The sequence below is a fragment of the Cebidichthys violaceus genome, unplaced genomic scaffold (genome assembly GCF_023349555.1).
Source record: "Cebidichthys violaceus isolate CVI_PGR_0920_01 unplaced genomic scaffold, fCebVio1.0.p SCAF_16, whole genome shotgun sequence".
NCBI classification, from domain to species: Eukaryota; Metazoa; Chordata; class Actinopteri; order Perciformes; family Stichaeidae; genus Cebidichthys; species Cebidichthys violaceus.
Genome location: NW_027176329.1, coordinates 10,154,353 through 10,178,490, shown reverse-complemented (window position 1 = coordinate 10,178,490; position 24,138 = coordinate 10,154,353). Strand labels below are relative to the sequence as shown.

Below are 24,138 nucleotides of genomic sequence, written 5' to 3'. Positions count from 1 at the left end.
CTGATAATATTAAACTAGTGTGTGATCACATGTTGTGGGTCCAGTTTCCGCGAAGCGCCCCACAGACCACGTGACGTAGCTCTCCGTGGTGTCAGAGTGGAAAAGAAACAGGTAAATTCAGTCTCTCGCTTATTGTGCGAGCGAGTTGGTTCGCTATATTGCCCCAACTTAGTTGTATCAACTTGGGGTTCAGGAATTATATCCTGTCCTGAATCCGACTAGAAGGTCGACAACGAGACACTTGTCGGCCAGTTGTGTAGCAGTGTCTAATATTGAGCCGGGTTTCTGGTCAGTATCGCCTGTTATTTATTTTCATTTTAGCGGCCTGTAGGCCTGCCTTTAGCCTCGGTCAACGTTGAGAGCTATCAGAGATGTAGTGGCGTTAGAATGCTGTAGAGTGGTGGTGTAGTTTGTGAAGCGGCTACTTTGCTAACATAGCTAACCGGTCAACGTTGCCTCCCTGTGCGAAACGACGGTAGTTAGTTAAATTGGCATGGATAACGTTCATTAGCAGACAACTAGTGGTAACTGAGTGGCACGGGCGTCTTTGCGTTGGTCGAATTACAGCTTCATTGCTCGCCTGTAGCTGATTAGCTAATTAACTTGTGGCTATCGAGCTAAGTCAGCTAACGCTAACAACTAAGCGTTGTATAGCCAATTCTCGGTACTCAGTTAGCTGGTTAGCTAGCGTCTGTTAGAATTAGCCTCGTTGTCGCCATGAGGTGAAGCCGTGTGAAGCGGAAGCCCACCCAGACTTCAGAGCTGGATGATTTCCCCTCAAGTATTAGCGAGTTGGCTAGCATTTTGGCCATGTGGCTGGCAAAATGGAATTGGATATGCTGGACGGGCCCCTGCTTTAGGCTAGTGTGTGGGCTAACGTTAACGTTAGTACAAACAGGGTTTTACGTAACGTATGCGAGATTAAGCAGTCGCTGTCGATAGCAAGGTTAACAATTTGCTATCGAAAAACGATGCAGTCTGATGCGTGAACTATGTTTGTATTTCGTCTCTCTCGTTTGGTGTTCATAACAGGGTAGATCTATTTGTAATAGGTTTGTAATCGTATGCTCTTGTTTCACAATATGTAACGTTAGGTTGACTAAACACCACCGAGACTATTTTGATATAGAAAGCGTTGCATAATGCTCTGAAGAGTTAAATAAGCTAACGTTATGCACTTGTAAGCCGTGACTGCATCAGCACCCAGTGTACCATGACTTTTGCTTCGCGGGTCAGACCCGCAGCTAGCTTCGGTTTTAGACATTGCCTTAGAAAGGGGCTGAAAACACCCTTTGTCAACGTCCAGGCGTCTCTGGGAACAAAGCTGATGCTGTCTTCTTGATAGCGCTGCTAGCTACCCCCCATTAGGCAATAAGCCACTAGGCAGTTTGAGGAAGTAGTATTCACGTGCACCAGACATGTTCGTTGTGACACAAATAGGTCATAGTCACAGGTCTGTAATTCCTCTATCGTCTGTCTCTCCTCAGGTGTTATTCCTTTGTAAATACTGTTATTTGTATATACTGTAAATGATGACGTCCATGGGCGGAAACCGAGCCCGGGGCAGCTGGGAGCAGACACAGAGTCAGACACAGCACAAGCAGAGGCCTCAGGTACCCTCACTCTCACCACCTGCCTCACTGCCCACATGCACAGTGATGTGCACCAGGGTTGAGTATAGGCAAACCAATTTATAGACACAGTTTCTGCAAAGCTAACGTTACATAGTACAGACACCAACAATTGAGACGGTATTATTCAATATATCTTCTAATACAAAAAGCTGGGTTCAACATAATATGCTGTCTGAGAGGTTGTGAAAAACAATAACAGTTATAACCTTATTACATTGTCTTTTGATGAGACTCGTAGAAAAGAACGTATTACAGGATAATCAATACCTGTTGACACCATGTTTTGATAATCAGGATAAGAATTCCTAAAAAATTCTCACCTGTCACTGGTGCAGGTCACTGAACTTTTCAACCATCCACTTCATCTTTTTGTCTGCCACCTGTGGTATCTTTAATTTAGGGAAGGATTTAAAAATATTTATAAAATATTATCTCTTAATATAAGGAGAACCTATATGCCATGGTGGCAGGTGACTTGGAATGTTTACCTGCCACAGCCAACACTTACAGTGTATTTGGCAGGTGCTAATTTCATTCCCAGTGCTTACTGTTAGATGTGAACATCTAGTATAGTATTTGTACACAAAAGTTGTTGTTGTAGATTTTGTAAATGGCTAAATAGGAGTTGTTCTTTCTGGTTTTGCAAGAATGCAAATCTTGTGATTCTGTCTGTTGTAAATATTCGGTGTTCGCTTCTCTTGGAATAGGCTACTGCAGAGCAGATCCGACTTGCGCAGATGATTTCAGACCACAATGATGCAGACTTTGAGGAGAAGGTCAAACAGGTGAGCAAATGCACATCCTTTTGTCCTAGTTCAGCTTTCCTCTAGTATTCAAATAGTACTGTAATATTCTGTATAAAATGTGATATTGATCGGAATAAAGGCTTGAACTACATCTTTTTTTTTCTTCTTTTTTTTTTGAGGCACAATCTCAGTTATGAGCAATGATGAAAATGTAATTTCTGGCAAGAAGATTTGGTAGTAATAGTTGTAGGAGTACTATAAAGAGAGACAACATATGTGATAGAAGGGACTAGGTTGTGGTGGATGAATGTGTCAAATCACCCAATAAACCGAGGTTTGAATCTTGCGAGAAGGCGATTTTTACACTAACTTGACTTATTATTTTCTAAATATATTTATTTATTATATTTGCAGTTTTGGGCAACAAAACAAGTGGTTTAGATTCAGGAAATATATACATGGCCTACAGTTGGCTGCATGCAGTGTGCAATGTGTGCCAAGTTTGGGTGCAAATAGCATTGTTGGCTACAGACATCTGGGAGCTTGTCTCAGCCATGCTATATATAGTATAGTGTATATACACTCGGGTGTAAATGGCCACATTGGCTGTTCCGCCTTCGTGCAAATAGTGTTTGCATCCGACACCTGGGTGCTAATGGCATCTGCCAGAAAAAAATTAAATAAATTGAAGTGCCACCCTGGATATCACCGGCTGCTCTTATTAAATGAGTCTTTGCAATTTCAATTACTAGTTTGACAAACTACTGAACTGCTAGCTCAACTTTATCACACACTTGATTACATGCCTTCAGTCAGCCAGATAACCTTTTTATCCTTCCGATACACCTTTAAATGTCTTTTCAGTATCGTTATACCAAATCTTCTATTAGATTATATGTGATTAATGATTAAGACAGAAAAGTAAGACCCTAAAATGGCATCTAAGGTCAGAAAGTTCTGTAAATGGGTCATCAGGCCCACTTGATAAGGGGTTATCTTTTGCATACCAGTGCCAGTCTTTATGGAAAATGAATCCTTTGTTATAGCTACTGAAGTGACCAAGATGCTGAATCCCTGCTGTTAGAGGGTATACTGTTCTGTATCTAACCCAGTGTTTGGATGTATGTTGTTGTTTTGTTTTTTTAAACATTTGGCACAAGTCTACACAAGTGTCGGGAGTCACCTCTGTCTCTCATCATGACACGCCTTCTTTTGCAGCTGATTGACATCACAGGCAAGGACCAGGATGAGTCTATGATCGCACTGCACGATTGCAACGGGGATGTCAACAGAGCCATTAATGTGTTGCTGGAGGGTAGCCCAGACACTGTGAGTATTGGCTTTGTGTGATGGCTTAGGGCTGTGAGGGCCAGGTCCTGGAGAGATCAGTGCTACGCTGGGTTATATAACTATGATAGTGGATTTACAGTTTTCACTGTATGAGTAGGGATCCTGTGAAGGTACAGCATTGTATGGACATGGACAAAGGCAGGTTTCCCTAGTTTAGACAAAGTACTATGTAAAGGTAAAAAATGCAAAAAGATATTCACCGTGACACATTTTTTTCTACTTCCCCTGTCCATTAGGAAAAATGAAACCTTTAACAAATGTATTACCATCTCAATTACATTATCTAAGAGGTGAAAACAGTAATGTTCTGATATTTTAATCTATGACCAGTTCTTAAAAAGAACAGTGTATGAGTTGGCCTTGCTTGCGAGTGCAGCAAGGACGAACCTGAAGGGGCCCTCATCGTTGCATACCAGCTTTGATATACTTGTAGCTAGTCGAACATGGGGGGGGGGGGGGGGGGGGGGGGAATTGAAACCAGAAAGTGTGGAAATGGGTCTTGCCAGCGCATTAATCAGACCTGATAAGGGGTTGTCGGCTACCTGCATAGTCAAGATACTGGCTCAGTGTAGAGACCTTAAAATGAACTAGTTCAATATTGCTTCCTGGGACGTTACTGACAGGTTTGTTTTAGTTTTTTTACTTTGTGATTTTTAAAATAGCTGCTGCCAATTCTGGCCCACCCAAACTTAAATTGCTGCATCTGTGACAAATGGTGAGAGAGACCACCGGAAACTATTTCTTAATAACCAGTTAGCTCACTGGCTGACCAGCTAATTGTCTCAAGTCAATGCAACACTCAACATCCAACCTGTTAGTTTATGAATACATTTCTTATAGTTGTGATCATAGTTTGGGTGAGTACATTGCCCTGTTGTTGTGGCAGTGGTTTATAAAATACTTAAATTAGCCTTCACTTTTCTTCGGTGGTTGTTGTTTTTAGTCATCGTGACTCAGTACAAAGTCGATGAGTCCAGCAGTGTAACGCTGTCTTTATTTCTTCCTAAGGACTCTTGGGAAATGGTGGGAAAGAAGAAAGGGGTGTCAGGCCAGAAGGAGACTAGCCAGGCAGAGACTGGAGAGGAAGGAAAAGAGAACCGAGAGAAAGGAGGAGATAAAGATGTAGCACGTCGCCGAGGTGGAGCTCCACGCAGGGGCCGTGGAGCCAGCAGGGGCCGAGAGTGTAAGTTATTACTATTCTTTAACTATGGCTTCATTATATTATTTTGTAGGTATCGTTAAAATAAAAGGTGAAGATTTTTGTTGTCGAACAAAGCACTAATGCAATCAAAATTGCAACAGGCACTCTACTAATACAACATGAGATAATTTCCTCTCTTGACACTTTTCACTAATCAAAACAAACACTGTACTTGTGACCCGTTAATGGGCACACGAGAGCCCTGAAGGAATCCTAAATGTATCTGCAATTTGTGAGTGACAGTCATTTGTCAAATAAGGCTGTATTTTAAAATCAGACGTTCTCCAGTGTTTCAGCACTGGAGGCTTTCAACGTGAAGAAGTGGTAAACCTGTTTGGTTTGCATCAACATTAGCTCATAAACTTGTCTGAACAGTGTGTCTTCTGTTAAATAAAGGTTTGATAAATTAAAATAAGGAGTAACTTAACAAAACATCTTGGTTTGAAAGTGGAAGGTTCTTCATGCCATTGGTAATTTGCAGCACACCAGTAGTGTGCCACAGTTAATGATAGCCAGCAAGAGATTTGTAGTTCATCTTCATTTTGAATGAAGGGCTACTTGGCTCTCATAGAGAACCATTATTTTTTGATAATTTCTTTCTAAACTGTAACCAATCTAGTTTATATGATTGTTTTGACATTCTGCATACAGTGTAGTGTCTAAATCTAAAGCCATTCTCTCTAGTTCGTGGTCAGGAGAATGGCTTGGATGGAGCCAAGGCTGGAATAGCTGGAAGAGGTGCAGAGCGAGGCCGACGGGGAAGAGGCAGAGGAAGAGGGACCATTGGTAAGTGGCTGTAATCCTCTTCAGACAAAGTCATTCATGAAAGAAATGTTTCTCATCAAAACGAGTCATTATCTAGGGAGGGTTTTTATTTTTACTTAAACCGCCGGTGTTTTTTTCTTGTGACATTAGTTGTCACGGTAAGAAACTGAAGTAACCTCTTATCTCCCCAGGAGTATCTGGACGGCGAGGAGGCAGATTTTCGGCGCAGGGCATGGGGTAAGAGAACACCTGTGTTGCCTAAAACCAGAGGGCCTTTCGTTCCACTTTTACCTGTTGCCATGGTCACCAGAGAGCAGGACCCCAGCCTATTGTTTAGCCTTAATCCAAAGGAGGGAGAATATACATCAGCCAATGGGATAGAACAGCGTGGGCAGAACAACTCTCATGTCTAATCATTTTATTTGGTGTGAAATTTTGATGGATCCGCTTGAGAGGGTGTCTCTGCTCTCTGGCCCGCAGAGTGCGAGTGCGCGCATGTGTGTGTGTTTAATGAGTTATTGCTTTTATCTTGATCAGTAGGTGTCATAACAGAAGCGGTACTTCTCAAGTGAACAGTCAATCCAAATTTAGTAATTTAATGGTGACAAAATTTAGTTTTCATGACAAAAGTCCTGTCTTTTGACTTTAAGCAGTTAGGTGTGGAAGTTATAGATCATACAATCTTCTTTTTATCTTGATCTGCTGAAGTAGCACATGTGATATGATGTGGTTTCCTCCAAAGAGAAGCCTGAATGTAATTTTCACTCTTGAATGTGTGCTACAAAGCTACAGTAAGCATGCCGTAAATATATTTGAACACAGGTTCAGAAGGTAGAGGAAGACTTGAATGAAACAAAAAGTGTTTTGATTTAATTCACAGATATTTGCTGAAGTGGTGGTGCATTGCACACAATTTCTGTACCAAAACCTCACATGTTTTTTTAGGTTTCATCTGTATGCTCTGTGTTTCCATGATGCTGTGAAAATGTCAAACAATTTTAAGTGTATTTGTGAAGTGTGGACCCAGATATTGACTTGCCTATCTCCAGGAACACTACAATATGCTTTGTTTCATATTGGTCATAATTGAGCTGAGTGCTGGGGCTTCGCACCTACAATTGCATGCAGTGCTAGCTGAGGTGTTTTCATGTTTCCTAACCTCTCACCTCATGCCACACAACAGTTCTGTGATTGCTTTTGCTTCTTGCTGCTAGCGGACACAGTTCACCAGCGTTGCTTCAGTGTCACTTGAACACGGTGGCTTAAATTAAACGTGGCTTTAAAGGAAGGTGTCTTAAAGCAGATAAGGTCTTTGATCAGTTTATTACAGTGGATTGCATTCTTGTGTGTATCACTGGTACCTTGTGCTACCTTGTACATTTGATATGCTAAGGCAGCATGTACCATTCACCTCACATACACATATTCCGCTTGAAAATGTTAGCACGCCCTGAATTAAACTAAGTGAATACTGTGAGCTCACAAGGGAAACAAGTACCGCAATTCATTACTGAAGAATAAGCTGATCAAACAGATTTGTTCTAAAGTTGGTGTAAAACTTAAATTACTAGGATGATAGGGTTGATATTAATAAATGAATTCAATGTAATCCACAAATGCCAAATATACCCGATAATATTGTTGCTTTTTTAAAATTCCAAAGTAACAGTAGCTTGTAGATGCAGAAAACCTCAGGGTGCCAAGAATCTCAGACACATTAATTTTATTATTTAATGCAATACAGAAGATACTCGATCTTTAAAGCTGCCCCAGTTTGAAAACACTGTTGAAGGAAGTCCATTGTGTTTTGCACAATATTAGTTTTGGATGTTTTGTCTGAAATATAAGTCTTAAGTATTGGCCCATCGTTGGTGAAATGGATCATGGTTTTAAAAACCATATTGAATTGATCTTGAATCACTGCCCTTCAGATTGTGGCACAAACAGTAATGTTGCATCCAGAGTGGCGTTGGCCTTAACTGCAGCATGTAACACGGCTGCATATAATCAACCTCCTCCATTGCTGATGTTGCCTGGCGTAAAGGATGCATTCATTATATAGCCAGTTGTGTTCACTCGTACCACAGCATTGGTTGGCACATTTACAGCGCTGCCTCTTTGGGTTAACTGTTAGCTGCCTTTTGTATTTGAGTCCTGTGGTGGAGTGTGCAGAAAAGAAACTGAGGGGAAGAGATAGGACTCTCAGTTTGTTGCGTCTATAGAGGCCTCTCCAAATTAGCATGAATATAACCCCCTGAAAATGGTTACAATTGTAGGACACAGCTACAAAGACTATAGTAAGTATGGTTTTGCTCCGGTGGAGACTGAGCTGTTTATCTGAATTTAGCCAGCTCAATTCAAAGCTGGTGAACGTTTATCACAAAGTGTGTGTGTGTGTGTGTTCGTCATCATTACATTTTTACTAAAAGAAGAGTGAGATCACATATGACTAGTTGACTAAAGGTGGTGATTTATTTCAATGGAGGAGATATTGAATGCGGACTGATGCATTCACATCGGCATCCTGTATGACTGTTTAGCAATAGCTTTTGAGATGATGCGTCTGTGTGATGGGCATCATTGAAACTCCTGAGATTGTTTTAGCCATTAACTGCATCAATGGAAAGATTACTGCATTTACTCTTGCATAACTGCTGTCATCTAGCAACGGTTTTTGTGTTTGTGGCTGCATCGTGTATACTTTTGATGAGTTGGGGTTTCTTGGACTGTGTATTTACCCACCACGACTAAAAGCACACTGGCTTGCCTTGCATTGGGGAGTGACTGACAGGTGGCGTAGAGTGTTTGTTACACTACTGGCACAGGCAGATCGAAGGCATTTTGCTCACGCTGCTGCTCTGGATTGTGGTTTGAAAAACAAAAGCTTTATCTTCTACTTTTACTTTGTTGTGCTTCTTGTAATTGTTGCCATTATTTTCCCTCTAAAGCCAGATTGATAAGGGGCCCAGATATGATATTGCAGGAGGTGAGAGGTGAGTGCATCGCCTCTGGTGTGTCTGTTATTCTTGTTTTTCTGTAGGGAGACTTTTAAGTGACATAAAACAGGATGTTTTAATATTAAAATTATCAAAACAAAGTATTTCTCTACATTCTATTAATAGTATATGAAAAAGTAATGACCTTCCTGAAATTTGATGTTAAATCTGCTCTTAAACCATAAGTGCCCTCAGATTTGCACAGGAAATATCTTCGACAAATAATGAAAGCAGCTTAGCTTGGCTTGACTCAAAAGAAAAGTCTTTTACTTCATCATGTTGCTAGGTTGCGCCAGCTGTAATTTTTCCCAGCATGCACGGATGTGTCAGATTAATGAAAGACATGCAGTACCAGGAAAGAGTTGTTGAGGAAACAACAAAAACAGTATTTGGATGCTCACACGTCCTTATTTGCATGTCTTAACTGTAAAAACTCTCAAAGACAGTAATGGATTCACTTCAGCCTCTTATCATTTCCTCTTCCTGCTACAACCCCAGTCACTCCTTTTCTGAAGTGTTTCTATTAGCTTAAAGTGTAATGACGATAAGAGCAGAGCTGGGGATTTATTCAAACAGTACTCATAGTGCAATATTCATGCTCACTAGTGGTTTGAAGCTCTTAAGAATTCAACTGCTTCTGCTTGATATTTTCAAAACTTTGACCTGTAGAAGGTAAGTTAAAAATGGACCCCAGATTATTGTTTGTCATAACTGAAGTCTTTTTTTTATTTTTTTTATTTTGTAGTGCTGACAGCCCTTCAAATGTGGCCAGTACATACTCGATTACTCAATTCTCAACTCGACCCACTTATTGCTTTCTTCCCCAGAACATTCAACCCTGCTGACTATGCGGAGCCAGCCCAGACAGAAGAAAGCTATGGTGGAGGCAGCACCTGGAACAACACAGGAAGTGCGGAGCTTGAGGAAGGAGCTAGTAAGTTAATTTATTCAGAAAGGTTTCCCTCCAATAAGAGGGGTTAATCTTATCAATGAAGCATCTGTTTACCATCCAAACAATTTTAATAATCATCATCAACATCCCAAAGATACTCCTGCTGTAAAGATGAAAGGAAGGTTTACTTGCTTTTTGATGCCGATTTGTCAAGGCTTTCTTCACACTGTTGACTTGAACATAATCATCTCTTTTCATTACATTCATCTTTGATCTCCTCACCTCTCTAGGGGTGGATTACGCTGCAGGAGAGGGAACAAATTATCCGCCCAAATTTGACTCTGCTCCTGGTAAACCTTTTTTTTTCTGTTTTCATGCAGCCCTTAGTCCGTTTGAATTTCTTTTCTTATCCCGGTAGTATTGAACTGTTTCTCTTTGACTCACAGGGGCCTGGAGGTCTGCCACAGAGGAGTGGGGCACTGAGGACTGGAATGAGGATGTGAGTGTTTCTGAGCTTAACCTCATGCAACTGCTGTAGCCCTCGACATTCTAACTTAATGTTATATTTAAAGACAAATCTGAACTTATCACGTTTTAGCAATGTGTCACTGAAGGAAGACTGGATCCATCTGTATCATATGCTAATTATTACTATTTCGCGCAAATGTCTTGTTGGATGACATTAAGTCATGACATTTTGGACATGCATAAATGGAAACTGCAACTACACTGGTTGGCGGAGACATGCGGCCGCAAATTCTGTGAACTTTTGTGCTTCCAACTAAAACTACCTCCATCCTCTACTCTCTCTTCCTTTGCAGCTTTCAGAGACCAAGATATTCACAGCTTCCAGTGTGGCGTCCGTCCCTCTACCTCAAGAGAATGTGACCATCACCAAAGGACAGAGGTGGGGCACTTGTGCACTTCATTAGCTTGACTCGTGTTTTCCAGGAATGGGTCGAGAGAATAATTACATTTGCTTGGTTTCACTGTTTACTTGGCTAAATGTCAAAAGTATTTTCTGGGTCAGGCTTCTCAATTATGAAGATTTGCTATGTTTCCTTGTCTTTCACTATAGTGAACTGAATATTGTTGTGTTTTGGACTATTGGTTGGGGAACAGTATTACGTAGCTGTCCCCTTGGAAAATTATGTTTAATACACCAAGCGATTAGTTAAGAAAATAATCTGCAGATTAATTAATAAGTAGTTGCAGTCCTAACAGTGATATTTGTACTCGTGGTATAAATAACGGTTCAGTTGACACAGATCACATTTCAAATGTCTTCTTGAATATGAATATTTCTATTTTGCTACAGGATTGACCTTGCAGTGCTCCTGGGGAAGACTCCCCCATCCTCCTCTTCAGAGACAGAAAATCCCCCCATGGAGGCCACCCAGCCCCCATCCTTGTCCCAGTCACTGGTTTTTAGCAACTCTAAGCAAGGAGTGCCGCTCTCCCAAACATCGTCCAGCACCCCTTACACCCAGCACAGCATGGTGAGACTCTCCAAAAAAATACAACAAAAGCATTTTTAAAGTTTAAATCTCAACCACTTCCTAGCCACACAGGAAAGGGATAGGGCCATGGACATCAAGTCATAACTACGGCTATGTAGCACCAATTGTTTTTTTTATTGTTTTGATAACAGTGTCATAATCTGCCAACATTGCAGGTCAGCATGCTGAGCAAGGGTTTCGGGGATGTGGGGGACCCTAAAGGAGCTAGCACAGGGACCACTGGTTCTCAATTCCTGGAGCAGTATAAAACAGCCCAGGCACTGGCCCAGCTGGCAGCCCAGCACTCCCAGACCGGACCTCCGAACACAACCCCTTCATCCTGGGACACCAGTGCCGCCTCACTGGGACAGTATGGTGAGATGACATTCTACTGTAATTACTCTGAACTTCCCTCAATATCCCCCCCGAGCATGTTAAGGATAATTCCATAGATCTTTTTTTTTTTTTTTTTCAATGTAGGAATATCCAAACTGCTCTCACGGTTTCATTCCTAACTTAAATTTTTCTTCTTTTTTTTTTTTTTTTTACAGATATGAAGACTCAGGTGGAGTCTGCAGTCCATACGCCCTTTACGAAGCGCCAGCCCTACCAGGCCGCCACCTCAACCTCGTCCATGTTGGATGTTTTCCTGCAGGACAAAAGTCTGCCTCCTTCCTCCTCGTCTTCTTCCTTACCACAACAAACGACATCCTCACCCCATGTGGTGCCTCCACCTGCTTCCTCCCTTCCCAAAATGGCAGCAGTTCCATCACTAGGTCAGCAAATTTCCACAAGTTCCTCAGACGCCCATGGTTCTAGTCCACTGCCGTTGCAGCAACACAAACTCAAACAGCAGAAGAAGAAGACTTCCATTTCATCAAAGGTAACAACTGAATACAAAAAACAGCATATTTGAAATGTGATGATTGGATCCTTTTTTTATATATATATATATATATGACAGAATGTAAACAAAAATGGCACATTTCATGGATGTGATGGAAAAATATACTCCTGGTTCTGGGATAGCAGAAAACATCCTTGGACATTTGTGCCGAGTCTTATAACACTTTTCATCTTCCTTAGATTCCTGCATTGGCGGTAGAGATGCCTGGCTCAGCAGACATCACAGGCCTCAATCTTCAGTTTGGAGCACTGCAGTTTGGGTCAGAACCAGTTCTACCAGACTACGAGTCCACCCCCGCCACCACAACACAAGCCAACCAGGTTCAGAACAGTCTCTACACTAGCCCCAGCAGGTTTGTACATTAAAAATTCATATTTACACCCTTTTGTGTGTTTATTTTTATTTATTTTTTTAAACAACATTTCAACAGTAAAATACGTTATTGCACGATTTATACCATCTGTATTATGATACAGTGTTTTTTTCTTACGCAGCATTTAAGTACTGGGGGGGTAATATTTAAGTGCACGTTCTAGTCCCCAAAAGTGCTTAAAAACTTATCTTGTGATTAGAAATGTTTGGGTCAGAACCACTAGTTGTTCTCTAAGAACACAATCTTGTCAATACTGTTACAATCTGCAGTGAGTCAACTCCAGCTCTCTCCAACTCCAGTCAGATGGACCTGTACGATCAGAGAGCATCCCAGACCCGCCGCTACCCTCCCTCAGCCTCTTCCTCCCCTCAGAAGGATATGCAGTCCAAGGTATGGCCAAAGATTCCCTCTTTTTCGCTTTAACTGGGAAAAAATTTGATTTGGTGTGGTGTTATTATAGTAGTTAGAGCAGTGGCTAGTGTGGACAACATGCTTAACCCCCACTTAGACCTTTTGAGCTCATTGCTAGTGTTGATTGAAAGGATTATGTTTAATGCGGAATATGGCTGCAACAACGAATCGATAAAATCGATTATTAAAAGCGTTGGCAACGAATTTCATTATCGATTCGTTGTGTCACGCGATTATTACGCCACTCAATAAGTCGCGGAGATGTTTCAGTATAAAAAAAAAAGTTGAGTTGAGCGCAGAGCAAAAAAAAGAGCGGAGGTAGAGGAAAGACTATCGGAGAGACCTGTAACGTTGTTCTGAAACACACGGCAAAGGCAGAGAAATCAGTACGAAACAAGTCATCCAAGGTGTGGGAGCATTTCACACTAAATAAATCGAAAAAGTGTGTTAATTGCAAGATATGCAAAAGCGGCATGGCACGGCACGGGAGCACCACGGTGATGATTCAGCACCTAAAACGTAAACATGTTGGAGTCCTTGATGAGGAGGAAGGGAGTTCAACAGCAGGTTAGTCACTACAGAATCCTACTGTTGTTCTGTTTTGAAGTGAGGAACGTAACGTCCCTCCAGTAGCTCTTCTGGTGCTGCTGTTTTCTCGTTATCCTGCTTGACAAGCATGACAAGTTAGCGTTAGCTCATTAATAACAGTAGTAAAGCAGGGGTGGAATAATTTGCAAGACTAAAGACACGATTTTATTCACTTGCCTTTTCCCTGCCGATTAATCAAAGAAATAATCAACAGATTAATCGATTATTAAGATAATCGTTAGTTGCAGCCCTAATGCGGAAGTCTCCTGGTGTCAAACCTGACCTGAAGTTAAAACGCTCTGCAAAGCAAACATCTTGGTTTGACTGTTTACAAAAGCCCCACACCCTTCAGCCTCTTAAAGGTATAATAGTCTCATCGTCAATCGCTACTTGTAAACACAGAATTCAAACTTTGCCTCTCCTCTCCAACTCAATGAGAGAGGGAGAGAGTGTAGCGGTGGTCGAGTGATGAAGAGAGGGACCAGTGTTGGGAGAACAAAGCTGTGAATCAGAAGAACATTTTTTATTTTCTGATTGTTTCTTGGTGGTTATGTTTTTAAAGCACAAATAAACATGTCCACACCTCACAAACCTGCGGGAAGGTGCTCAATTTTGAATGAATACAGCCGAAAGCAGGCTTTATCCTGCTGTGGGACAGCCAATATCCTGCTTATTGGCTGTGGCTTAAACCCTTTCTTGGGGTCCAAATGCTCTGCTGATACCTAGAAATGTTCCCAAAAATGCAAAATAATAAGAAAAGATGAAATGCAGGTAGAGGGCAGGCAGGTTCTGAGCAGATGCAGACACCGCCACACACTTCTAGTGGGTCATAAGAGATGATCGAGAGGGATTATTTTTGTATCAGTCTACACTTAGAATTTTTAAGAAATCCTTGCTTATTATGCCTTTTTAAGAACGGCCTGTTTCCATAGAAACCTCTGAGCTCACCTTCATTGTTGGTTTTACAGAATGGCTTCAGTTCAATGCAAACTGCACAATCTGTGGAAGGTAAGTGTCTATTTAAATTATTATTATTTTTTGTTAACAGCATTGTTGACTTTTTTCCTGATCACTCTGGGTTGGAATTTATTCCAGAAATGTCTCATTTTCTAGCTGCAGCAGGCTCTGCAGTGTCGGTCAAGCCGGGCTCGGATTCAGTCACGCCCGTCTCCAACATGGGCTCTTTGGGTGACGGTGGCTCTGCCTCCTTGTTGTCTACATCCAATCAAACGTCCCTCAGTGGTCTGGGACACAGTGAAGACCTGACTCCGAGCACCCTCCCCCCGCCTCAACACAACAAGTGAGATGCTGCTGAATTAACACGTATGATAGAATAGGAAGTTAACCATAATCTTAAATTATGACCTCTAGACAGTCCTGCATCCAGTTGGGTAACCCGGAAAAAAATTGTTATGGGGAAAAGAAATCTATAAATTTGAGGGCCAGGGATAAAAATGAGGTGGGCAGTCGTTTTCTGAGAAATGAAAATAATTTTTAATTATTTTTAATATCTAATCATCTAATATCAAGCCTAATCAACCGCCAGTATAGACATTAGCAATTAAATAATGACCGATTTAATGCTTTCAGTTAAACAGTTTGTCGAAACCACTCGCTGGGCCTGCGATACACTGGCGGAAAGCTTGATAGAGTTTACCAGGCAGACCTACAGCTGACCAAACTAATTGATGCGGTGGACACTTACTGGGAAAGTGGCCATGACAATGCAAAGTAGCAGCGTGGCCTCTAATGCTGTGTTCACACCAAACGCAAAGCGAATTTTCGCGTTGTGTTACTTCTGGGCGTTTCCGCGCAGGATCATTTGTGGTTATTCACTTCATTTGCTCGTATATTTGCGTCTTTGCTTTGCCTTTGTATGTAATCTACTCATGTGAAAATTTGCACCGCATTTGGTGTGAACGCAGCATAACTCTCTCCAACAGGTGAATTGGGGGTTTAGTTTCCTGTCTTGCTCATATACTGCAGCTGGTGGTAAAAATGGATTTAACCTGTGCATCATATATTATTGCAGCTGGGTGGCTTGTTAGGCACTTCAACCAAAGCACACCTGCATGCAAGGCACTCATTTTGTCAGTTAACGGTTGATAATCGGTTAACAGGGGTCTACTATCTGTCAGGGAATTTTTTTTCCAGTTTTTTTTAATTGTGAAAGCCTGGCACTGATTGTGCTTGCCATCGCGGCATCAAGCGCAGCTAGTGAAGTAGACTTCTCCTTGGCTGGATTTGTTATTTAAGAACGGAGAACCCAGTTTAAACCAGGTACTGTGTTTAATCATGGGTCGGATAGCAGGACTTGTATAAACGGATGAGGATGGGTCCAGTTTTGACTTGGAGATAATTGCTGGTAATGAATCTCTTCCTGTACTGCGCTTTGTGTGTGGGCGGGTTGAGGTTTTCAGAACTGGACCTGTGCAGGACTCTGCCTCTGGGTAAACTCAAGTACCATTACATGTGATGTAATTCAGAGATAGTTGAGACGTGCACTGAACCTTTCTCTATTTTTACAGCTCTCACCCATCACAACAGAACAGCCACCTTCCATCTTCAGTCCGGACATCCAACTCAAGCCTTCTGGTAAGCTGGTTATATAGTTCTGTATTTATACCAGAACCTGTCATGTGGATAAAGCACAATGTCGTCTGCTTTTTGTATGACCCTTGAAGCAGATTAAATGTTATTTTAACCAGACAGAAACCATGAGTTGTGTGTACATGCTTATGCGGGACAGTGCATCTTTATCCATTTCTGAGCATTTTTAAAGCTGCATTTCCTGTGATGGCAGATGGACACATTAGATGTCCATTCACTCTAATGGAAATGTAATCTCATCAATCCTAACCGCATCTGTCTGTCTTCTTCCTTTTGTCTCTACAGCATCCCAGCTTAGACGGTGACTCAAGCCTCCACTCCTCCTCCTTCCCTTCCTCAGTGTCAGCCGTACCGTCATCAGTTGCCTCCTCATCCTCGGTGGCTGCTGCGCAGGTGTCACTAGGGGCCCCTCAGGCCTCCTCTGTGGGCCATGCCACAGTTTCAGCCCCCTCCGGCGTCGGCCATGTCAGCAGTCTGGCCATGGGCCTCAACACGGCCTCCATGTGTGTCCCAGCTGCTGCTGCTGCTGCAGCAGCAGCCGCCGCTGCTTCACTTGCCGCAGCCGCCTCGGTCATTCCTTCTTCAGCTACTTCCGCATCCTCACGCAGCTCTGCGGCATCCTCAGGTTAGATATGAACACAAGCACAAACATGACAAATACACCTTGTGTTTAGTGGTGTAACTGTCGATCAGTGATCCGTACGGTTCGGCAAGCACGTGAACCATGCATTAAACGTTAACCATGACAGTGTGAAATAATGTTTGACTGACTATCATTATCCACCAATATTCAGTGAAATATGCGATCAGGACATCGACATTCATGCTTTTCTAGTCGCCGATCTCTACATTGTAAACGACTAATCCATGTTTGAATTGACAGGAGAGCTAGTTACCGATAACGGTACCGCTAATGGCCAAGGAAAGAAGGTTCCGTAAATTATAACGGTATCATGTGTTCACATGTGATCCTGTAAAATGTAGTGTTGGTAAAGGAGATGTTTCACAACATAGGTCATAAATCCCTCTCTAATATCTATTTATGCTTGTTTACTCTAGCATCTTATAATACTAATATTGACAAGTTTTATTTTGAATCCATATCTATTTCCTAATCATTTGAATTGTGTTTTTATGAATTGTTGGTGGTTTAGAATTGTTGGTGGTTTACACTGACTTCAGTGCAGTTGAAATTATGTTTTGGACGGTTGCAAAAAATAGTCTGCAACCTTGTAGACCAGCTGCTATAATCAAACAACAAAGGGATCTTTATCTGCTTTTTTAATGAGCTGAAAGACCTTCACTTTGATTAAACAAATGGCAGGTTCTGTCCCCCCCCCCGATCCTACTAGCTGGCTACTCCATGCCCTTTTGGAAAGCCCTGCCAGTTTAAGCAACGGTTAATGGATTTGTAGTATTTGGCAAATTTGATGCAATTCTTATGTTTTACTTACAGGGAAAGCTCCTCCAAACCTGCCACCTGGAGTGCCCCCTCTACTGCCCAACCCATACATCATGGCCCCTGGACTACTGCACGCCTACCCTGTAAGTTCCTGCCAGCATTAAGTCGGTCTTTGTACAATCTGAGCTTTACCGGTTTGTTACATAATTTATATAGTAACACGGTTTTCTGACACATGCTTCGTTCAGCCCCAGGTGTACGGCTATGATGACCTCCAGATGCTGCAAACAAGAATACCGCTGGTGAGTTTTGTTTTATGAAGAGTCTTAAACTCCTGCAATAGAAACATTATGCACAAGTCATACTTTATTGCTTCATGTCTATTATTTCTGTTTTATAAAAAATATTTTTCTCTCCAGGATTATTACAGCATCCCCTTTGCAACTCCCACAACGGCACTGACTGGCAGAGACGGCAGCCTGACAAGCAACCCTTACTCTGGTGAGCCAACTAACAATTGCATCCCTTCATAAGTTAAGCACATAAAGCTTCTTCAACATGCAGCAAACTGCTGAACAGTGGAACTTTTATGATTATCCTCTCAATAAACTTAAAGGTGCTTTTTGTTGGTGGAAACTGAGCCTGCCAGGTTGACGGCGTTACCCGTCTGTGGTCACACATGGGTTCTAAATTCGCACCCTGTCCTGTCACCCTCTGTTTCACATATTTACAGGTGACTTATCAAAGTTTGGTCGAGGCGATGCATCCTCCCCGTCTCCAGCCACCACATTAGCTCAGACACAACAGAACCAAACCCAGACGCATCACACCACACAGCAGCCCTTCCTCAATCCCGCACTGCCGCCTGGCTACAGCTACACGAGCCTCCCATACTACACTGGTATGCCAGGCCTGCCCAATACCTTCCAGTACGGACCTGCTGTGTTTCCGGTAAGAAAACTTAAGTCTCCACAAGCTGGCTAACTTGTTGGCTTGCATTACATTCTTGCTCCCACCTGGAGTTTTTTTTTCTTCTTTTTTTTATAAATATTGTATTGTCTTTTTGACTTTTTCTCTGGTGGCCCCCTCAAGACACACTTTGGTTACAGCCTGCTGAAATGACCACACATGCCATGGTTTTGTCTTTGTCCAGGTGGCTCCTACCTCGTCAAAACAGCACGGTGTGAACGTTGGCGTCAATGCATCAGCCACACCCTTCCAGCAGGCTAGTGGCTATGGTTCCCATGGATACAGCACTGGTAAGGCGCTAAACGCTATTGAAGCTGCAGTTTTTTTTGAAGGGTCATGCAGGTCCTGCTCTAGATACCTGCATACCAATACCTCTGTGCTGTTTCTCAGAATGAGCCCATTGATTTGTCATTGGCGTAGAGTGCATATTTCATTTGCGCTCTGCAGCGTCTACAAACATAAACATGATGCTTGTGTAAAGACTTTTTGTTACGCTCGTGTTGCTAATGGTTCACAACGCATTGTTGTATGGTGATTCTCACTTGAACTGTGGACCTCAAAGTTAAATCAGAATGTTTTTAGATTGCGCATGATGAATATAGAGGTATAATTGTGTCCGATTATTGGGAATGCATCTGCACCGTGTGCCCATTACATACAAGGAACATGTCTCAATAATGGAGCTGTTTTTAAGATGGCAAGAATTTGTCTTGCCACTTGTGTTAAATGGTTTCTTGTGATGAAATATATAGGACTGTCATTCTACTGGATGGGAAAGGGGAAGATGGGCTTGAACAGTGGCTCCTGGCTTTATCAGTTTATTTAACAGAGGGGTTAGATTATCATTCTGCTGTCTTCCATAGCTTGCTCTGCTATGGGGTTTGCACCAAGGCTTCACCTTCCACCACATCTCCTCCACACACATCATCCTTAACACATCAACGAATGCATCACCCTCCAAACATTTCTTAAAATGACTCCTTGTAGCCTTTTTTTTTTTTTTTTTTTTTTTTTTTTTTTGTCTCTCAGTGATGCTGTTTTTTATTTTCATGCTTTAATACATCACATCAATATCCACCTTTTGGTCACAACATGTGCAATACCTATTCGTTCTAAGCTTCACCATCTGCTGCTTCCTGCCATCACCCAACTCAAGCTCACTCTGCAACCCCCTCCTCCCTCCCCTCCCACACACACAACCTGCCTGCCCCCTCACTTCCCCCACCTCCTCCCCTCAGACTTGGGTCAAATAGTATTTGCAAATGATGTTAGCGTTGTTTCTGATCTGCTTGTTGTCACCGGATTGACTGGTTTTGCCACAAAGGACAATACATTTGGTGTTGTAGTTCAGATACTTGCAGTAAAGTATTTGGATGTCAGTGTAATGTGTTCGCTAGAGGACACTATCTGTATTGTCACAATTTGGTAAAACCTGTCCATGTGGTACACCGTTTCAGACCAACGCTATGAATTGTTTGTGAATGCCACTTGAGGCAGGTCTGTTTCCCCTGCCTGGTGTGTCTAACGCTGTGGGCTGCGGCTGTGTGTCTGACTGTTGCAGGCTATGAGGATGTGGGCCAGGCTTCAGGGAGTGGGGATTTCTGTAAGGGCGGATACGGCACTGCCGTGGCCGCCGCCGCTTCTGCACAAAACAAGCCAGCCAGCTCTGTCACCGGGCCGGGAGTCGGTGAGTGCCGCCACCTGCCAAAATATAGAAAGAAAAGAGAGAGAAAAACCTGTCCCTCCCGTCTTCCTCCTTGTGTCACCAGCCATCCTTCTCCCACTCTTTGCTCTGGTTCCTTTGCCTCATTGCTGATGAGCTGCACCTGTGGGAAGACCCGTCGCACTACATTCGCTTTTAGACCGTCCAATGCAGCCTGCCTCCCTCACTAGCCTCGTCTGCCATTCTGTCTGTTTAGTGTTCTCTTCCAGGGCAACTCATCATCAATCCAAATGTTCTTTTTATATTCTTGACATTTATGCTATGCAATTATTAGATTTAGAGTAAAAAATGTCACAAGGGCTATGGCTGCCATAAACTGATGAGTTGCTCTGGTTGATGCTGTCCCATTGGCCCCTCTGTGTTGCTAGCTCTTCACTCATGTTGTCATTGCTGGCATGTCCATCTCCAGAGTATTGAGTTAACTGTCCTGTAGGTTACAATCCAAGAGAGATAGGTTAGCAAAATGTCTTCATTACTTGTAAAATAATGCTGTGCTCTATAAGAGTGTGTCTGTGTGAGAGAGAAGACACCATTTGAAGAAGCTGCAGCAGCATTCACACTGATGCTCTTGTTCTTCACACAGAATGGTACCTGAATGAAGACTTAAGTTGCTTTGTAAAGGGTGCTCGAGTGTTTTTGCTGTAATCTTTGGAGTCTGTATTGTGGTATTTCTGTGACAAATATTTATGAAGAATGTGTTAACCAAACGATGAAGGAAATGGCACCATTTTGACCCCTAACTGAGGGGTAATTATTTCTTTAGAAATACAACAGCTTGCTGGATCAAATCTATTTCATAGTACCTGTCAAGAGTGAGCTCTTCATTATATTCAGCTATGCTGTCCATTGTTTAGTTTTTTTGAACCTAGTAACATTTTTATAACATTTTCAGCTGAGTCTGAATCGATGCTATCAGATTAATGCAGAGACTCCAGTGGCACACAAGGATGGGCATCTCTTGTGCTGACAATGGGCATTTAAGGATCCAACACTGATGCAGCCTGTAAAAGAACTCAAACCACTCTTCATTAATATCATGTTCCAGCTTACTGTGGTTTTCTATCAGTTCCACGGCTTCAGATGCCAAATATCACATTAGCATCGTGCCTCTTTTTGTAGCTGTCGTGTCTTAATAACGCCATAAAAAGGGTTCATGTAACAGACTGAATGAGAAAAGTAACTTAAACTCGCTCCAGGATGTATTCGTCATGTGATCAGTCTTCTTGCTCACAGATTTTGACAAAACATGTCGGACTCAAAGGCACGACCATTGTGTTATGTGAATACCACTTGAACTGAGTCTTGCTAGAATCAGTCTTTCTTGTCCATTTTGTTTTGGGGTTTTTTGCACACCAGTTGACCTTGTTCTACGTCTCTATGGCGATATGGGGGGAGGGGGGGTTGCACTACTGTGGCCGACTGATGCACTGCGACACCATCTCCCCCTCTTCTTAATTTCATCCCTCTTCATCGCCTCTGCTGTCCTCAATACAGGGAATTTCTACTGAAATCATCTATGAACTTATGCCAACATAGATGTTCATACTCAATATTTCCCAGGAACCTTGATTGTTCTAAAGCCATAAGATTTGTCTTGAATTGGAGAAAGTATTGACACAAATATAGAACGTGTATAGAAGCATACAAATAAGATTCCTTGTTGTTAGCACACCATGTAGCAATTGTGCTGGCTAGAATCTGAAACTGGCTGAGCATGGTTTGTTCGCTGGGTGTTTCTCAAGTCCCCTTAACATGCCCACTTTTTGGACTAATGTGTCCCGTCTCCTCTGTCTCTGCAGGAGTCTCTGTGACATCAAGCAACACGGGGGTACCAGATATTTCAGGGTCTGTTTACACAAAGACGCAGGTAATTACAGATGATAAATATTTCAAGCCTCTTCCTCACAGCAGAGGAATTTCCCCCCTCGTTGCAGATTGAATCAAGCAAAGTTAACATATCTGTTCTTCGTGTCCCTTCCTGCAGCAGTCATTTGAAAAGCAGGGTTTCCATGCCGGCACGCCAGCGGCTCCGTTCAGCCTGCCATCGGCTCTGGGGAGCGGCGGACCCATCAACCCCCCGGCGGCTGCCGCCTACGCCCCAGCCCCCTTCATGCACATCCTGGCACCGCACCAACAACCCCACTCTCAGATCCTGCACCACCACCTGCAGCAGGACGGACAGGTAGTGTACAGTGTTGTTTGTCTCCATCTGTTGATGCAGGTCGCTTTCACACCTGCGGTTTAGTTCAGTGGGTTCGGACCAAAAAAGAAGATACTTAGTTGCCTTTTTAGTTCTGGTTTGTCTTGCTTTCAACCAGTTTTTTTTATTTAACTATCACAAGATCATATGGACTCACAGGTAGCTCCTTCATTGGACTGTTTTAGTCACTGTTGTCTTGCTTCATCAACTTAAATCAAATTCCAGCAACTGACATCAGATCATGCAGCACATCACATGTTTATCTGTCTTCTCTGGTGTCACAGAGCTCACTGAGAAATATTACCTCATCTGACGGACGGGAAAAAGTTCCTGTTTGGGCATTGCATTTTACTTGCTTTTTAATGAGGGACTGCTATAGTACACAGCAGGGCACAACCTTAACATGCCTGTTTTACTGCTTTCAACCTACTGTTGCATCAGGGAAAATCCCTGCGCCCAATCCCGGAAGTATATACTTGTTACCATCGTTACAAAATGATCTTGCATAAAACGTCCTGAGGTTTATCTAAAGATAAACTCTGTCCTCTCTCACAGAGCGGCACCGGACAGCGCAGCCAGAACGCCTCCATTCAACAGAAGTCTCAGATCAACAAGTCAGCATACAACAGCTACAACTGGGGGGCAAACTAACATCAGCTGTCGGCCCCCCCACGCTGTTGACAGAAGCTAGAAGGGGGGCTCATCACTCCTTCCGCAAACAGTCTCCACATATAAACTCCCCCTCACCCCCCTGCAGAGATTCCCTCCCCAGTCTCTTGGCCCAGCACTCCTGCAGCTCTGACTGCGGTCAGAGGAGGTGCTGTGCCGAGAGAACCAGCACTGTAATGATGCATGGATGGGCGGGAGGGACAAAAGGGGCTTAGAAGAGAGGGGAGATCGGAGCTAAATTGTTATAGAAATACACCGTCAAGAGGTGAAATATTGAGTGTTGGGAATTTGTATTGTGTTAATCCCCCAGCCTCACCCATTTTTCTTTGACTTGTATGTAACATAGAACTGTTTTCTAAAAGAATGAACGTTTCCTGTATGTTTTTTTTTTTTTGTTTTTTTTGTTGTTTTTTTCTCCCCTTTTTTTTCTTGCAGATGGGGAGGACTGACGTAATATCTAAAGGTGGGGGGACAGGCTGGTTTTGTATTTCTCTCCCTCAACTCCCCACTACTTGATTTTTTTTGGTGGAACACAAAATATCCAAACACATAAATTAGCTTAATTGCTGTTGAATGTTTTTTGTTTTTTTTAAATGTCATTTTAAGTTTCAAGAAACAATTCTCTAAATTGGTAGAGTTGTGAAGTTTATTTTTTACCAAATATAGATATATTATATATAAAGACATATAAGCGAGCTCACTGGCTTGGACTGTGAGGAAAGTGTGTTTGTCATGTGACTGCGTGCATGTTTGTACACACAGGGGGGCTGTGGTTGTGTACTGTGCTTTGTTTTTTGCCTAGCACAGAATTTTTCATTATCCAACACTTGTACAGTAACTGTTCCCATGAATTATAAATATGTTGCATTAAGGCCCCACCTATTCTGCAAGAGATGTTGAATGATTTCCAAGGCCAATACACACCCAATCTGCCTTCCAGTGTGTTTCGTTTTATTTATATATTTTTTAGCCCCCCCACCTCCTCCCTGCTCCACCACCTGTCTCCCATTGTAAGGAAACCTGCAGCATTGAATACCGATGGACAACATTGTACTGTTTTTCTTTTTTCTTTTTTTTTTCTTTTTTTTTTTTGTCAGTGATTTATTTTTTTCTTTTTGTACTGTGCGTTTTAAAAACAATTTAAATGGATAAACTTGTCTTGTACATATATATATATATAAAAAAAAAAACACAAGTACTGTA

General features: G+C 42.4%; 1 protein-coding gene across 7 annotated transcripts; it reads left to right on the top strand.

The window, feature by feature from the left end:
* The first annotated feature begins 58 nt into the window (after positions 1 to 58).
* On the top strand, positions 59 to 24,138 carry ubap2l (ubiquitin associated protein 2-like). Of its 7 annotated transcripts, none has more exons than XM_068711153.1 (30): positions 59 to 111; positions 1,488 to 1,613; positions 2,342 to 2,419; positions 3,599 to 3,709; positions 4,739 to 4,913; positions 5,616 to 5,717; positions 5,888 to 5,933; positions 8,645 to 8,689; positions 9,520 to 9,626; positions 9,875 to 9,934; positions 10,031 to 10,083; positions 10,406 to 10,491; positions 10,903 to 11,083; positions 11,260 to 11,458; positions 11,635 to 11,966; positions 12,170 to 12,342; positions 12,633 to 12,753; positions 14,331 to 14,370; positions 14,458 to 14,662; positions 15,891 to 15,957; positions 16,258 to 16,597; positions 17,429 to 17,517; positions 17,623 to 17,676; positions 17,794 to 17,875; positions 18,108 to 18,325; positions 18,528 to 18,633; positions 19,905 to 20,030; positions 21,866 to 21,933; positions 22,051 to 22,248; positions 22,822 to 24,138. In XM_068711153.1, exons 2-30 carry the CDS (start codon positions 1,530 to 1,532, stop codon positions 22,915 to 22,917), a joined length of 3,642 nt encoding a protein of 1,213 aa, XP_068567254.1. In that variant the 5' UTR covers positions 59 to 111; positions 1,488 to 1,529; the 3' UTR covers positions 22,918 to 24,138. The 7 variants fall into 7 exon arrangements, with proteins under 7 accessions (XP_068567254.1, XP_068567256.1, XP_068567255.1 ...); XM_068711155.1 differs by lacking the exon at positions 59 to 111 and adding an exon at positions 131 to 288 and having other exon boundaries at positions 12,663 to 12,753; XM_068711154.1 differs by lacking the exon at positions 59 to 111 and adding an exon at positions 131 to 288 and having other exon boundaries at positions 14,476 to 14,662.